The sequence below is a fragment of the Oncorhynchus masou genome, chromosome 3 (genome assembly GCF_036934945.1).
Source record: "Oncorhynchus masou masou isolate Uvic2021 chromosome 3, UVic_Omas_1.1, whole genome shotgun sequence".
Taxonomy (NCBI): domain Eukaryota; kingdom Metazoa; phylum Chordata; class Actinopteri; order Salmoniformes; family Salmonidae; genus Oncorhynchus; species Oncorhynchus masou.
The window spans coordinates 17,842,782-17,858,931 of NC_088214.1; the positions used below are offsets into that span (position 1 = coordinate 17,842,782).

Here is a 16,150-nt window from a genome sequence, read left to right on the forward strand (position 1 = left end):
AGTAATCTTTAATTTTCAACAGACACAAAAGACAAATTTCCTTTATATAAAAATCCCCATAACATGAACATTAAATGAAAGAAACCGGTATTCAAGGCACCATCAGTAGCCTATATTTTCTATTTTAGCAAAAGTGGGCTAAATTTACTTCAAAGAAAAAAACAATAATAGCAATTTTCTATCATCCACTCAACTGAAATATTTTTAAAATATAATTGGATTGAAATACAATAAAATAAAGTGCAAAAATCTATTAATCAAAAACAACACTTTGTTTAAGGAGAAGTAACATGCAGTGAAAACAAATATTAAACTTTAACTTTTAAACTTGAACTGAGTAAAAACTCTAAATATGTGATTGCACAGTAATGTTCACTTGTTTGAGGTTGAGGGTGATACTTGGTGGTGTCCCATCTTTTCCACAAGTTCATCAATGTTCGGGGTAAGGCTCTGAGCTGAGGAAATCCTCAGAATTGAGTGGAGGTGTTCAGCAGTAAGTCGACTTCTGTGTGATGTTTTGTTCAGGTTCATCAAAGAAAAAAGTTGTTCACACAGGTATGTGCTGCCAAACATAGACAACGTTTGAGCAGCCTGGATGCGCAGCTGGGGCATTGTGTCGGGGAGGAAACGGGCGAACTCCGCAGCACCCACTGCCGCATATTTTGCCCTCAGTGCATCATTGCATTGGAGGTCAATCAACTCCATTTGGAGGTTTGGTGGTGAGCTTTCCACGTCAACAGCAAATGGGTTACCGAGCAGTTCCAACCTGCTTTTTTGTGCTTCAAAGTCAGCAAATCGGCGTCGAAAGTCAGCGGCAAGCATACCTATTTTATCAGCCAACTGTGCGCTCGGGAACGCACTGGTAGAGAGCTTCTCTTTCATGGTCTGGCAGCTGGGAAAGTGGCTCAAATTTTCTTTCCGCATCTGCGTCTCCCACAGAGTCAGTTTGGTTTTAAATGCCTTCACTGTACTGTACATATCAGAGATGACATGATCCCGAACCCTGCAGCTGCAAGTTCATTGCATTCAGATGACTCGTAATGTCACACAGAAAAGCCATTTCACACAGAAACATTTCGTCTCGGAGTTGTGTTGTGTCTTTCCCTTTGCTGTCCAAGAACAGACAAATCTCCTCACGAAGCTCGAAACATCTTTGAAGCACCTTTCCCTGGCTTAGCCATCGCACCTCTGTGTGATAAGGCAAATCACCATGCTCCGTTTCTAACTCCGTCAGAAATGCCTTGAACTGGCGGTGATTCAAACCTTTGGCTCTGATAAAGTTAACTGTGCGCGTGATGATGCTCATTACATGCTCCATTTTCAAGGCTTTACCGCACAACGCTTCCTGGTGTATGATACAATGATAAGCTGTCAGCTCACCTGTCGCGTTTTCCTCTTGCATCTTTTCCCGTATCTTCGCCACCAGTCCGCTCCTGTGTCCACACATCGCAGGTGCTCCGTCGGTTGTCAAACCCACGAGTTTTTCCCAAGGCAGCTCCATCTCATTTACACATCTTGACACCTCTTCATACAAATCATGCCCCGTAGTTGTGCCATGCATAGGACGTAAAGCCAAAAACTCCTCTGTCACGCTTAGGCTGGAGTCCACTCGGCGGATGAAAATTGACAACTGGGCAATGTCAGAAATGTCGGTGCTCTCATCCACAGCCAAGGAATATGCAATGAAATCTTTTCCCTTTTTCACAAGCTGCTCTTTTAGATTGATGGACAACTGGTCTACTCTCTCGGCAATGGTGTTTCTGCTCAGACTCACATTTAAAAAGAGTTGCCTTTTTTCTGGGCAAACTTCGTCACAAACTTTAATCATGCAGTTTTTGATGAAATCCCCCTCCGTAAATGGCCGGGCTGATTTAGCGATCTCTTCTGCCAAAATAAAACTGGCCTTGACAGCAGCCTGGCCTTGTGATTTGGCTTTTTTGAACAGAGCCTGTCGAGATTTGAGGCCTCGTTTTAATTCCTCTGCCTTTTGTAGCCTTTGTTCCATGTCCATATTCTTGTTTTTGACCGCGTTAATTTTACTGTGATGCTGACGACTGCTGTGCCAATAAATATTGAAATGAAGCAGCCTACTGCTCGGTGCGTCACCGTTGCATTGTGGGAAATGTAGTATTGGTGCGTGTAAAAGATCTGCGGGCTGCCGGCTTGCTGCGGTCTGCGGGCCGGTTCTAATAATAAATCAAGATCATCCCAGGGGCCGTAAAAAACCTTCTCGCGGGCCGGATGTGGCCCGCGGGCCTTGACTCTGACATATGTGCCCTAGACCCACTCCAATTTGCTTACCGCTCAAATAGGTCCACAGACGATGCAATCTCAACCACACTGCACACTGCCCTAACCCATCTGGACAAGAGGAATACCTATGTGAGAATGCTGTTCATCGACTACAGCTCGGCATTCAACACCATAGTACCCTCCAAGCTCGTCATCAAGCTCGAGACCCTGGGTCTCGACCCCGCCCTGTGCAACTGGGTACTGGACTTCCTGATGGGCCGCCCCCAGGTGGTGAGGGTAGGTAACAACATCTCCTCCCCGCTGATCCTCAACACTAGGGCCCCACAAGGGTGCGTTCTGAGCCCTCTCCTGTACTCCCTGTTCACCCACGACTGCGTGGCCACGCACTCCTCCAACTCAATCATCAAGTTTGCGGACGACACAACAGTGGTAGGCTTGATTACCAACAACGACGAGACGGCCTACAGGGAGGAGGTGAGGGCCCTCGGAGTGTGGTGTCAGGAAAATAACCTCACACTCAACGTCAACAAAACTAAGGAGATGATTGTGGACTTCAGGAAACAGCAGAGGGAACACCCCCTATCCACATCGATGGAACAGTAGTGGAGAGAGTAGCAAGTTTTAAGTTCCTCGGCATACACATCACAGACAAACTGAATTGGTCCACTCACACAGACAGCATCGTGAAGAAGGCGCAGCAGCGCCTCTTCAACCTCAGGAGGCTGAAGAAATTCGGCTTGTCACCAAAAGCACTCACAAACTTCTACAGATGCACAATCGAGAGCATCCTGGCGGGCTGTATCACCGCCTGGTACGGCAACTGCTCCGCCCTCAACCGTAAGGCTCTCCAGAGGGTAGTGAGGTATGCACAACGCATAATCGGGGGCAAACTACCTGCCCTCCAGGACACCTACACCACCCGGTGTTACAGGAAGGCCATAAAGATCATCAATGACATCTACCACCCGAGCCACTGCCTGTTCACCCCGCTATCATCCAGAAGGCGAGGTCAGTACAGGTGCATCAAAGCTGGGACCGAGAGACTGAAAAACAGCTTCTATCTCAAGGCCATCAGACTGTTAAACAGCCACCACTAACATTGAGTGGCTGCTGCCTACACACTGACACTGACTCAACTCCAGCCACTTTAATAATGGGAATTGATGGGAAATGATGTAAATATATCACTAGCCAATTTAAACAATGCTACCTTATATAATGTTACTTACCCTACATTATTCATCTCATATGCATACGTATATACTGTACTCTATTTCATCGACTGCATCCTTATGTAATACATGTATCACTAGCCACTTTAACTATGCCACTTTGTTTACATACTCATCTCACATGTATATACTGTACTCGATACCATCTACTGTATCTTGCCTATGCTGCTCTGTACCATCACTCATTCATATATCCTTATGTACATATTCTTTATCCCCTTACACTGTGTATAAGACAGTAGATTAGGAATTGTTAGTTAGATTACTTGTTGGTTATTACTGCATTGTCGGAACTAGAAGCACAAGCATTTCGCTACACTCGCATTAACATCTGCTAACCATGTGTATGTGACAAATAAAATTTGATTTGATTTGAAGTTGCTAGAAATTACAGTAGGGAATACAGCATATTTACATTAACACCTATATCCCAATAAAACACTGGTGTTGTTACAGAAAGCAGTGATTCAGAGCAGACAGTTTCCCTTCCGTTTCCTCTCCGCCTATAAGGTCATAATGGAGCTCAACAACATGGGTTAGTACCTTTCACATAAACATACATTCTAGTTTGGAGAAGTCTACATTTGATGTTGTCGGAAAAGCTTTAACTCCCTCTTTTAGCCCGTGCATCAGAGAAAGCGGTCTCCAGCTCTAAGGAGATCCTCAGGGGCATTCTGAAGAAGATGCCTAAGAGCAAGAGCCTCAGTCGTTTGGATTGGGAGACGGCTGGGCAGAAGAGGCTGAGGGTGGCGTTAGGTGTGCCCTTTGTCTACCGCATCTACAACATGAAGAAGAGTCAGTTGAAGAAAGCCAGGTATAGACATCAACACCGTGTATTCACCTGGGAGAGGAATGAGGTGATCCAGACAGGGAAAACAAGGGACATGGGAGATTTGATCATGAATATTTATCAGATAGAGGAAGTCCAGAGGAAAACTGTAATATTAAAATCTGCATTACTGTGTTTGCGTGATAATAATTAGATATATGTTTATACTGAGTAAGGACGATGCACCCTGAAGTGTGTGTGTGTGTGTGTGTGTGTGTGTCCACAGCCAGAGACTGTATTCGCAGGCCCTTCTGGAGCAGTACCGCAAGGCTCTGGAAACAGCGGTGCAGATCTCGTGCCGTTACAACGTGCCACCCCTCCCTGGTCGCACCGTGATCTTGTTTGCTGGTGACATGGGCGAGGACAACACCTGGAGCGCCACTCAGGACTTCTGCTGCCCGCCTGACGTAGAGGCAGAGAAAGTAGATGAAACTAAGGAAGAGAAACTCACACCCTCTGTAAGAACCCTCAACACACTATGTCCCTGACCAGAAACAACCCATAGCCTCTACCCTCTACACACTTGTGTAGATCTAAAAAAAAATGGGGAAGTATAGTCAGTATGGTAGCAGCTTCACCCTTCCCTCAGACATGCGAGGTCACATTTTCTCCATATTGCTTAGACTTGTCCAGTCCTCCCAGACAAGTGCCTAGTGAGTAGGGGCTAGGGATCTTATTCTAGATGGGGCCACACTCTACAACGCCTAGCAGCTGTAATCTGTGCTTATTACTGACCCTGCTGATTTGTGTATTTCCTCACAGATGCAGGAGGTGGCAGTGTTGCTGTCACTGATGATAGCCCACAGTGCTGAGCATCCCCAGCTGGTCCACTTTTACTGGTGGGGTTGTGCAGAAGTAGAGCTCAAGTCGGACGTGCTGTTGGATAATGTCAGGCATGTGATGAAGCAGATAGAGGTGAGGCTGTCGCTTCCTTTCCCTCATGTCTATCTACACACTGTTGTAATGGTTTCAATACACTTCCAACATAATGCCATTGCTGTGAAGTCATTTTAAATAAACTGAAGGGAATATTTAAAGTCTGATGTATTGGAGATTGATAGTAGATTGAATAATTTCTCTTACAGAATGCCTATGACAAGCATGAAACATTCTATTCTTTCATGACCAGAGAGATGACGCAGAAAAACAAGGTGTGTTTATTTGCACATTTTGAATTGTTTTCAGGGCTCCATTTGACTTAATTGTACTTTGAATCGTGACCTTCCCGTTTTCATTCTCAGGTGGACAATATCATCGTGCTGGGGGATCGTTACTTGGATAATAGCGTGGACATAGCGCTTGACCGATACAGGAAGGATGTGAAGAACAACGTCCTCGTAGTGAAAATCTTCTTTAGGAAAGGGTAGGGGGTGCTTTTCTGTGTGCTGAGCTGCAGCATATCTCTGCCACGTAGGAGAGAGCAAGCAGTGGGCTGTCTCCATACATTTGCTATTCTATGAGAAACTACCTTTTCTATAGTCACCCTGCTTGCTTTCTTTCCTTGAAGGAGCATTGTCAGTCCATGTTCTATATCCCCAGTGTGTTAAAAGCTACAACCTTCGCTGTGTATGTCCTGCCTCTGTCTGTTGCAGGAAGATAGACCAATCCACAGACAGGAACTGTGTGGTACTCCAAGGCTTCAGCGAGCAGATCCTCAGGCAAGCTTTCTTCTCATTTACCCTCTTGTCTCTGACACACACACGCACACACATTGTGGCATGGTGTCTCTGAAGTGTTTGTTTAACTCTACAGGTTTGTGGCTGAAAGAGGCTCGTCTAGACTGCTGGATCACGTGGAGCACATAGACAAGCTGCATCGCATTATCCCGCCACAGGGGGGTGCTAAAGAAGCTGAGCAAGAAGCTGTCATCACCCCACTTCCTGCCACTCCAAAACTGAGGTACTGTGGCAGGGCAGGTTGAATATGTTTCCTTCAAAACGGGTTGTCCATGATTATCCATACTTGATGATTGGGCTGTCTCTGACAACATAGGGTAGCCATAGGGTTACCAAGAGAACCATAGAGCTGAGCGAACACAAAACAAGCTGAGCATTACTCTCTTTTCTCTCCTCTTGCATCACTGACTCTCTTATCCCCCTCCTTTTCTCTGCCTGTCGTTTGCTCTCTGTCCTACCTGTCTTTTTAGATGGCGAGGCGTGCGTGTGTTTGTCTCCTCCACGTTCAGAGACATGCACGCTGAGAGAGATGTGCTGGTGCGCAGTGTTTTCCCTGAGCTCCGGCGTCGTGCGGCGCCACACTGTCTCTACCTACAGGAGGTGGAACTGCGCTGGGGGGTGACTGAGGAGGAGACTGGGCGTGTCGTGGAGCTCTGCCTCTCAGAGGTGTGCCGTAGCCAACTGCTGCTAGGCATTCTGGGAGAGCGATATGGACTGCTTCCTCCCTGTCCATCCCTACCAGACCTCCCACAATACAGCTGGGTAAGGCCTGCCTTCTCAAGATGCTATCTTTCTTTCCATCTCTCTCTTTCTTAGTCCTACTAAGCTGTCTGGTTGCACAAAATGTCATGTTTTCTATCAGGAAAGAAGTTTTTATTTGCAGCCACATCTAGTCAGAAAATCTGCTTCATAAGATAAAGATATTTAATGATTTGGTTACCCTTCTCTACAGCTGGATTCTGCTCCTTCGGGGTTGTCCATCACCGAGATGGAGATTCGACAGTTCCAGGCCCTTCATCCAGACACAGCTCAGAATCGCATATTTTGCTACTTCAGGACACCCCATCTGTCTAGGTACACTATCAAATCAGTCCACTTCACTTATCCAGGTTCACACCTTGAAAAATACTAATTTGTCCAATTGTTCATCTGCCAATGATTCATATGAACAATAAAATTGACTGCATTTGAATATGAAATAATATAATGTTAATAATCATTGTACAATGTTTGTTTCTCAGGTCTGTTCCTGTGGCGTGGAGGTCAGACTTTGCTCCTGAGTCCAAGGAGGCTGAATGTAAGATGGCTGACCTGAAAAGAAGAATAGTGGATAGTGAAGCGAAAGTCACAGAGAAGTGAGCTCAGTTTTTGTTCCTTACACATTGTCTTGAAGTAGCTTTATTAAGATTATTGGTCTCATGGGCTCTGTCTCTCTGTCTCAGTTACCCCTGTGAGTGGGGTGGTGTTGTGGATGGGAAGCCCTATGTGAAAGGCCTGGAGGAGTTTGGGAAGGTGGTGCTGGAGGACCTTTGGGGGGCACTGTTGAAGCAGTTTGTGGAGGTCAGAGACTTTAAAAATGACAGGCAACTTAACATTGAAGCCATTTTGGGTTCCACTTTCACCAATCATTCTATTGATGTTGTTTCTCTGACAGAAAACGGATGAAAGTGATTCCAGGTCAGATCTGTCAGAGCAGGAAGTGCACCAGGGCGCCTTGCAGCGGAAGTTCTTTGGCCGTGCCAAGCTGCTCTCTGGGGCGGTGGAGAAGGTGCAGGAGGCTCAGCTCAAAGGAGGAATGGTGCTGCTGGAGGGAGCTCCAGGAGAGGGCAAGACTGTCTTCATGGTAAACCATAGCAGCAGCTTTAGCAGAGATGCACAAACACAATTTTTTCGCTCAGTATAAAGATGTTATCCATCTTTTAGCCCTCCCCAGTTTCTGCAAGGTTTTACTCATAAATTGTCTCCTCCTTCACACAGGCTGCTCTGGCGAACGCCCTAAGAACTCCTACCAAGTCCCAGAAAACCCCTAGAGGTGATGTCATCTCCTACTCCACTGCTGCTACCCAATCAGCATGCACTGTGGAAAACCTTCTACGCTGCCTTGTACAGTGGTTACGGAGAGGCAATGAAAAAGAAGACTTGCCTCTCCCTTCCTCTTATAAGTGAGTGCAGACAGCAAACATTTTATCCAGATTTTGTCAAATGGCCTTTCTATGACCCTGCCAATAAATGTGCTTGAGTCAATAGGAAGGGCCAATGCTGCTCAAGACTAATCCAACCATATCTGTTTTATCATAGAGATCTGCTGACAGAATTCCACTCCCAGTTGAGTGACACCAGGAAGGACCAACCTCTGGCCCTGCTAGTTGATGGGGCAGAGCATGTGCAGGATGGTACAGGACAGCTGACCTCTGATTGGATACCACAGCACCTTCCTCAGGTCAGAAACGCAGCCTAAATGTACACAGACCTTTTCAGTTTATCTGTGTACATGGTGACCAAAGGAAGTTGATGGCAACTTTAATTGGGGAGGACGGGCTCGTGGTAATGGCTGGAGTGGAATTGGTGGAATGTTATCAAACACATGGTTTCCATGTGTTTGATGCCAGTCTGGAACGGAAAGAGCAGAAATGAGCCATCCTCCCCTCAGCAGCCTCCACGGATGGTGATGTAGTATCATATACAGTGGGGCAAAAAAGTATTTAGTCAGCCACCAATTGTGCAAGTTCTCCCACTTAAAAAGATGAGAGGCCTGTAATTTTCATCATAGATACACTTCAACTATGGCAGACAAAATGAGAGAAAAAATCCAGAAAATCACATTGTAGGATTTTTATGAATTTATTTGCAAATTATGGTGGAAAATAAGTATTTGGTCACCTACAAACAAGCAAGATTTCTGGCTCTCACAGACCTGTAACTTCTTCTTTTAAGAGGCTCCTCTGTCCTCCACTCATTACCAATATTAATGGCACCTGTTTGAACTAGTTATCAGTATAAAAGACACCTGTCCACAACCTCAAACAGTCACACTCCAAACTCCACTATGGCCAAGACCAAAGAGCTGTCAAAGGACACACATACAAGACCACTGATAATCTCCCTCGATCTGGGGCTCCACACAAGATCACACCCCGTGGGGTCAAAATGATCACAAGAATGGTGAGCAAAAATCCCAGAACCACACCGGGGGACCTAGTGAATGACCTGCAGAGAGCTGGGACCAAAGTAACAAAGCCTACCATCAGTAACACACTAGGCCGCCAGGGACTCAAATCCTGCAGTGCCAGACATGTCCCCCTGCTTAAGCCAGTACATGTCCAGGCCCGTCTGATGTTTGCTAGAGAGCATTTGGATGATCCAGAAGAAGATTGGGAGAATGTCATATGGTCAGATGAAACCAAAATAGGACTTTTTGGTAAAAACTCAACTCGTCGTGTTTGGAGGACAAAGAATGCCGAGTTGCATCCAAAGAACACCATACCTACTGTGAAGCATGGGGGTGGAAACATCATGCTTTGGGGCTGTTTTTCTGCAAAGGGACCAGGACGACTGATCCATGTAAAGGAAAGAATGAATGGGGCCATGTATCGTGAGATTTTGAGTGAAAACCTCCTTCCATCAGCAAGGCCATTGAAGATGAAACGTGGCTGGGTCTTTCAGCATGACAATGATCCCAAACACACTGCCCGGGAAACGAAGGAGTGGCTTCGTAAGAAGCATTTCAAGGTCCTGGAGTGGCCTAGCCAGTCTCCAGATCTCAACCCCATATAAAATCTTTGGAGGGAGTTGAAAGTCCGTGTTGCCCAACAACAGCCCCAAAACATCACTGCTCTAGGAGATCTGCATGGAGGAATGGGCCAAAATACCAGCAACAGTGTGTGAAAACCTCGAAGAATTACAGAAAACATTTTACCTCTGTCATTGCCAACAAAGGTTATATAACAAAGTATTGATAAACTTTTGTAGGTGACCAAATACTTATTTTCCACCATAATTTACAAATAAATTCATTAAAAATCCTACAATGTGATTTTCTGGATTTTTTTTCTCATTTTGTCTGTCATAGCTGAAGTGTACCTAAAATTACAGGCCTCATCTTTTTAAGTGGGGGAACTTGCACAATTGGTGGCTGACAATACTTTTTTGCCCCACTGTAGTATAGGATTTAACACTAGCAGCATACCACCCTGCATACCACTGCTGGCTTGCTTCTGAAGCTAAGCAGGGTTGGTGCTGGTCAGTTCCTGGATGGGAGACCAGGTGCTGCTGGAAGTGGTGTTGGAGGGCCAATAGGAGGCACTCTTTCCTCTGGTCTAAAAAAAAATATCCCAATGCCCCAGGGTGGTGATTGGGGACACTGCCCTGTGTAGGATGCCGTCTTTCGGATGGGACGTTAAACGGGTGTCCTGACTCTCTGAGGTCATTAAAGATCCCATGGCACTTATCGTAAGAGTGTTAACCCTGGTGTCCTGGCTAAAATCCCAATCTGGCCCTCAAAACCATCACGGTCACCTAATAATCCCCAGTTTACAATTGTCTCATTAATCCCCCTCCTCTCCCCTGTAACTATTCCCCAGCTCGTTGCTGCAAATGAGAATGTGTTCTCAGTCAACTTACCTGGTAAAATAAAGAATAAATTAAAAAACTTCTGCTCTTTCTTTTGTTGTGTTCTTCTGACAGGGTGTGTCTTTGGTGCTGAGTGTCACCTCCACTTCGGCCCTGCTGCGAGTCCTCGCCAAGAGGAAACTGTCCTTCTTGTTTCCTTTAGGACAGCTTTCTTTGCCGGACAGAAAGGAGATAGTTCAGAAGGAACTTGGCGTTTACGGGAAGAAGCTTAGTGACTCAGCTTTCAATAATCAGGTTATTATCTTTACATTTTAGTAATTTAGCAGCTGCTCTTATCCAGAGCAACTTACAGTAGTGAGTGGATACTTTTTTTACTGTTCCCCCGTGAGAATCTAACCCACAACCCTGGTGTTGCAAGCACCGTGCTCTACCAACTGAGCCACATGGGACCCCATATCATCACTCTGAAAAGCCTACTAACAGTATTGTGTATAGTATGACCTGCTCTGTATAATTTTGTCACCATTAATTAACTCTTGTCTCTGTGTACCTGTATAGCTTCAGACCCTTCTGATGAAGAAGGGAGCAGTGAGTCCACTTTATCTGCACCTGGCCTGTGAGGACCTGAGGAACTTTGCCTCCTTTGAAAAGGTCAGACATCATGCATGTCACATTGACCCGACCCATAGTCATGATGATCTGTGTCAGAGGATGAATAAGTGTCTGTGTTCCAGATGAAGGAGAGCCTGCAGGCTCTTCCTCGGTCTCTGAGTGAGCTGGTGCAGCACAGCCTGAGCAGACTGCAGTCCCAGTACAGAGAAGTGGGACTTGGCTGGGCGTTGGCCGCCTTAACTGTCAGCAGCACCGGTGAGAGCCAGGGCACTTCAAAACCACCTTATTCAGAAACTGCATCCACTGTCTTTTCTTTTTTGTGTTTAAAAAAAAAGAATTACCCCTTTTTTCTCCCCAATTTCGTGGTATCCAATTGTTAGTAGCTACTATCTTGTCGCATCAACTCCCGTACGGGCTCGGGAGAGGCGAATGTTGCGTCCTCCGATACACAACCCAACCAAGCCGCACTGCTTCTTAACACAGCACGCATCCAGCCGCACCAATGTGTCGGAGGAAACACCGTGCACCTGGCATCCTTGGTTGGTGTGCACTGTGCCCAGCCCGCCACAGGAGTCGCTGGTGCGTGATGAGACAACGATATCCCTACCGGCCAATCCCTCCCTAACCCGGACAACGCTGTGCCAATTGCGCGAGCCTGGGCGCGAACCCAGAGTCTCTGGTGGCACAGCGCCACCCGGGAGGCACCATCCACTGTCTTTTCAACACACAAAGTTGAAGTCGGAAGTTTACCTTAGCCAAATACATTTAAACTCAGGTTTTCACAATTCCTGACAATTAATCCTAGTAAAAATAATAGTAGAGAGAATGACTTATTTCAGCTTTTATTTCTTTCATCACATTCCCAGTGGGTCAGAAGTTTACATACACTCAATTAGTATTTGGTAGCATTGCCTTTAAATTGTTAAACTGGGTCAAATGTTTCAGATAGCCTTCCACAAGCTTCCCACAGTAAGTGATTGGTGAATTTTGGCCCATTCCTCCTGACAGAGCTGATGTTACTGAGTCAGGTTTGTAGGCCTCCTTGCTCGCACATGCTTTTTCAGTTCTGCCCACAAATGTCCTATAGGATTGAGGTCAGGACTTTGTGATGGCCACTCCAATACCTTAAATTTGTTGTCTTTAAGCCATTTTGCCACAACTTTGGAAGTATGCTTTGGGTCATTGTTCATTTGGAAGACCCATTTGCAACCAAGCTTTAACTTCCTGACTGATGTCTTGAGATGTTGCTTCAATATATCCACATCATTTTTCTGCCTCATGTTGCCATCTACTTTGTGAAGTGCACCAGTCCCTCCTGCAACAAAGCACCCCCACAACATGATGCTGCCACCCCTGTGCTTCACGGTTTGGATGGTGTTCTTTGGCTTGCAAGCCTCCCTCTTGTTCCTCCAAACATAACAATGGTCATTATGGCCAAACAGTTCTATTTTTGTTTCATCAGACCAGATGACATTTCTCCCAAAGGTACGATCTTTGTCCCCATGTGCAGTTGCAAACCGTAGTCTGGCTTTTTTTATGGTGGTTTTGGAGCAGTGGCTTCTTCCTTGCTGAGCAGCCTTTCAGGTAATGTCGATATAGGACTAATTTTTACTGTGGATACAGATACTTTTGTACCTGTTTCCTCCAGCATCTTCACAAGGTCCTTTGCTGTTGTTCTGGGATTGATTTGCACTTTTCGCACCAAAGTACATTAATTTCTAGGAGACAGAACGCGTCTCCTTCCTGAGAGGTATGACGGCTGCGTGGTCCCATGGTGTTTATACTTGCATACTATTGTTTGTACAGATGAATGTGGTACCTTCAGGCGTTTGGAAATTGCTCCCAAGGATGAACCAGACTTGTGGAGGTCTGCAAAAAAATTTGAGGTCTTGGCTGATTTCTTTTGATTTTCCCATGATGTAAACCAAAGAGACACTGAGTTTGAAGGTAGGCCTTGAAATACATTCACAGGTACACCTCCAATTGACTCAAATATGTCTATCAGAAGCTTCTAAAGCCATGACTTCACTTTCTGGAATTTTTCAAGCTATTTAAAGGTACAGTCAACTTAGTGTATGTAAACTTCTGACCCACTGGAATTGTGATGCAGTGAATTATAAGTGAAATAATCTGTCTGTAAATAATTGTTGGAAAAATTACTTGTCATGCACAAAGTAGATGTCCTAACCGACTTGCCAAAACTATAGTTTGTTAACCTCTTGGAACCACCCCCCGGATCCGGGATAATTGTCATCAGCTACGCTAAGTAGCATAGCGCAACGGTCAAATCATCTTACTAGAAAATATTCATATTCATGAAATCACAAGTGAAATATAGCGAAACACAGCTTAGCCTTTTGTTAATCACCCTGTCGTCTCAGATTTTGAAATTATGCTTTACAGCGAAAACAATACAAGCGTTTGTGTAAGTTTATCGATATACTAACAAAACATTATGTACACCTAGCGGCAGGTAACTTGGTCACAAGTCAGAAAAGCAATCAAATTAATCGTTTACCTTTTGAGCTTCGGATGTTTTCACTCACAAGACTCCCAGTTAGACAGCAAATGTTCCTTTTGTTCAATAAAGATATTTTTTATATCCAAATACCTCTGTTTAGTTTGATGCGTTATGTCTAGGAATCCACCGGAAATAGTGGTCATGTGAACGCGGACAAAAATTCCAAATTATATCCATAATATCGTCAGAAACATGGCAAACGTTTTTTTATAATCAATCCTCAAGGTGTTTTTCAAATATCTATTCGATAATATATCAACCGGGACAGTTGGCTTTTCACTAGGACCGGGAGGAAAAATGGCTACCTCTCTGTTTAGCGCAAAAATCACACTTAGAGCCAACAACTGACCACTTACGCAATGTGGACATTTACGCTCATTCTTCAAAATAAAGGCCTGAATCTGTCTAAAGGCTGTAAAACCTTAGGGAAGCCACAGAAGAAGGAATCTGGTTGATATCCCTTTCAATGGGCAATAGGGATGCATAGAAAGACAGGGGTTTCAAAATAAGAGTCACTTCCTGATTGGATTTTTCTCAGGATTTCGTCTGCAATATCAGTTCTGTTATACTCACAGACAATATTTTTACAGTTTTGGAATCTTTAGAGTGTTTTCTATCCTAAGCTGGCAATTATATGCATATTCTAGCATCTGGTCCTGAGAAATTGGGAATGTTATTTTTCCAAAAATAAAAATAGTGCCCCCTAGCTTCAAGAGGTTAAAAAGAAATTTGTGGAGTGGTTGATAAAACAAGTTTTAATGACTCCAACCTTAAGTGTATGTAAACTTCTGATTTCAACTGTACTTCCTATATGTTACCCAAAACCTAATTTGGACTTGCACTCCTTACCTGGTGGCTGATGGTGGTGTGGACAAACTTTTATATCTGCTCAAGTGACTCCAGTGGCTAAAATCTACCACTCACTAATATTCATACCCTACTTACTAATCACGTTTCCTCATCTCACTCAGCAATGCTGATCTGTGTGACATGTCATAACAATTCCCCCCTGGTTCCATTGCAGGCCTGAGGGAGAGAGACCTATATGCCATACTGAACATGTGCAATGGCCTGACCTCTGGAGGTGAGAAGGCAACATGGCAGGATATGCTGCACTTGGCCAGAAAGCCCATAAAGCGTGTCCCGATGGCAAACTTCTCCCACATGATGCGGAGTATACAGAGGTATGAGACTGTGTCAAATGATGGGCAGTCGGAGGTCAGATTTGGGTTAATGAGGCAATCAAACTAATATTGGATGATGCTCAATTCTCTACCCTTCTCCCAGAAGTGTTCACTCCCTCTCATGGAATGTGCTGTTGTAAGGAATTGAACGTAAACACAGTTCATCTCTTTGTTGACTCTGTTCTGCAGCCTGATTGATCCATCCCACTGTTACGGCCCGGATGACCTCCTGGCACTGACCAATCCCGAGGTCAAGCTGGCCTTTAAAAAAGAGCTCCTCCTACCAGGAGAGGCTGACTGGACCAGGGCTCATATCCTGTTGGCAGGTAGCTACTATTATAAAGATCCTACACACAAATTCACTGCTTACATCTGTATATAAACAAACATGGATACATAAGGATTTGTTTATTTCTCTCTCAGCCCATCTTTGGGTGCTGGCAGATCCTCAGGGAACATGCACATTTCTTCACTGTGAGGCCAGCTCCATTTTGAACCTGCCATTCCACCTGGTCAGTGACACTTCCTCTAGCTTTTTAACCTCTCTCCCAGTTGACCTCTGTGTCACTGACCACACCTTAACACTTGGTTGTCTTTGGTCAGATGAGAAGTGGCCAGTGGGAGGCGCTGCATTGCCTGCTCTCTAGTTATAATTTCCTGTTTGCAAACGTGCGCCATGGCCTCCTGCACCACCTCCTGGAGACCTACAGCTTGTTTGGTAAGTCACCTCTCTGGAGAAATGAAAGAACTTCATTCGATAATGGGTGTTAGGTTATCTATTAACTAATCTACTCTACTTCCACTTTTATTATTCTCTTCACTGCAGGCAAGAGGTTCGAGTCGGAAGGTATTGGTACATGGGACACTTTAGGTAAAATAATTTAGCCCTTTTTTACTGGTTACCTGTATAGAAAATTCTCTAGAATCTGTTCCTCAGACAGAAAGCCCAGAGTTGAGTCTTTCTCTCCTTTTTCCTCTGAAGACCAGAGCGGTCTGACAGATTGTGTTGGGTTCCTGCAGCGCCATGCACCCATCCTGTCCTCATGGCCAGCCCTGTTTCTGCAGCAAGCTCTTAACGAGCCCAACCACACTGACGCCCATGTATGGGCACAAGGCATGATGGGGAAAGGGGTGCATGTGATGAGGTGGCTGAACAATGAACAACATACCCAGACGGAAACCAGGTAGCTAATCTGATTTTTACAGTTATTGCAGTTAGACCATATTGACCTCTGTGTTCCCTACCTCAGTGAGTTAGTTATATTGTTATCTTA

The 16,150-nt window shown here is 45.1% G+C and overlaps 1 protein-coding gene across 1 annotated transcript in view; it reads left to right on the forward strand.

The window, feature by feature from the left end:
* tep1 (telomerase-associated protein 1) overlaps positions 1-16,150 on the forward strand; it is a 29,930-nt gene that overhangs the window by 6,761 nt on the left and 7,019 nt on the right. The window contains 24 exon segments of the mRNA XM_064933255.1: positions 3,942-4,020; positions 4,107-4,299; positions 4,541-4,772; positions 5,077-5,229; positions 5,400-5,465; positions 5,556-5,677; positions 5,907-5,972; positions 6,067-6,213; positions 6,461-6,752; positions 6,943-7,064; positions 7,232-7,345; positions 7,433-7,550; positions 7,645-7,833; positions 7,968-8,152; positions 8,289-8,430; positions 10,674-10,853; positions 11,118-11,210; positions 11,294-11,426; positions 14,717-14,876; positions 15,066-15,202; positions 15,300-15,388; positions 15,480-15,594; positions 15,703-15,747; positions 15,859-16,060. Of these exon segments, the coding sequence (XP_064789327.1) occupies positions 3,942-4,020; positions 4,107-4,299; positions 4,541-4,772; positions 5,077-5,229; positions 5,400-5,465; positions 5,556-5,677; positions 5,907-5,972; positions 6,067-6,213; positions 6,461-6,752; positions 6,943-7,064; positions 7,232-7,345; positions 7,433-7,550; positions 7,645-7,833; positions 7,968-8,152; positions 8,289-8,430; positions 10,674-10,853; positions 11,118-11,210; positions 11,294-11,426; positions 14,717-14,876; positions 15,066-15,202; positions 15,300-15,388; positions 15,480-15,594; positions 15,703-15,747; positions 15,859-16,060 (3,374 nt within the window).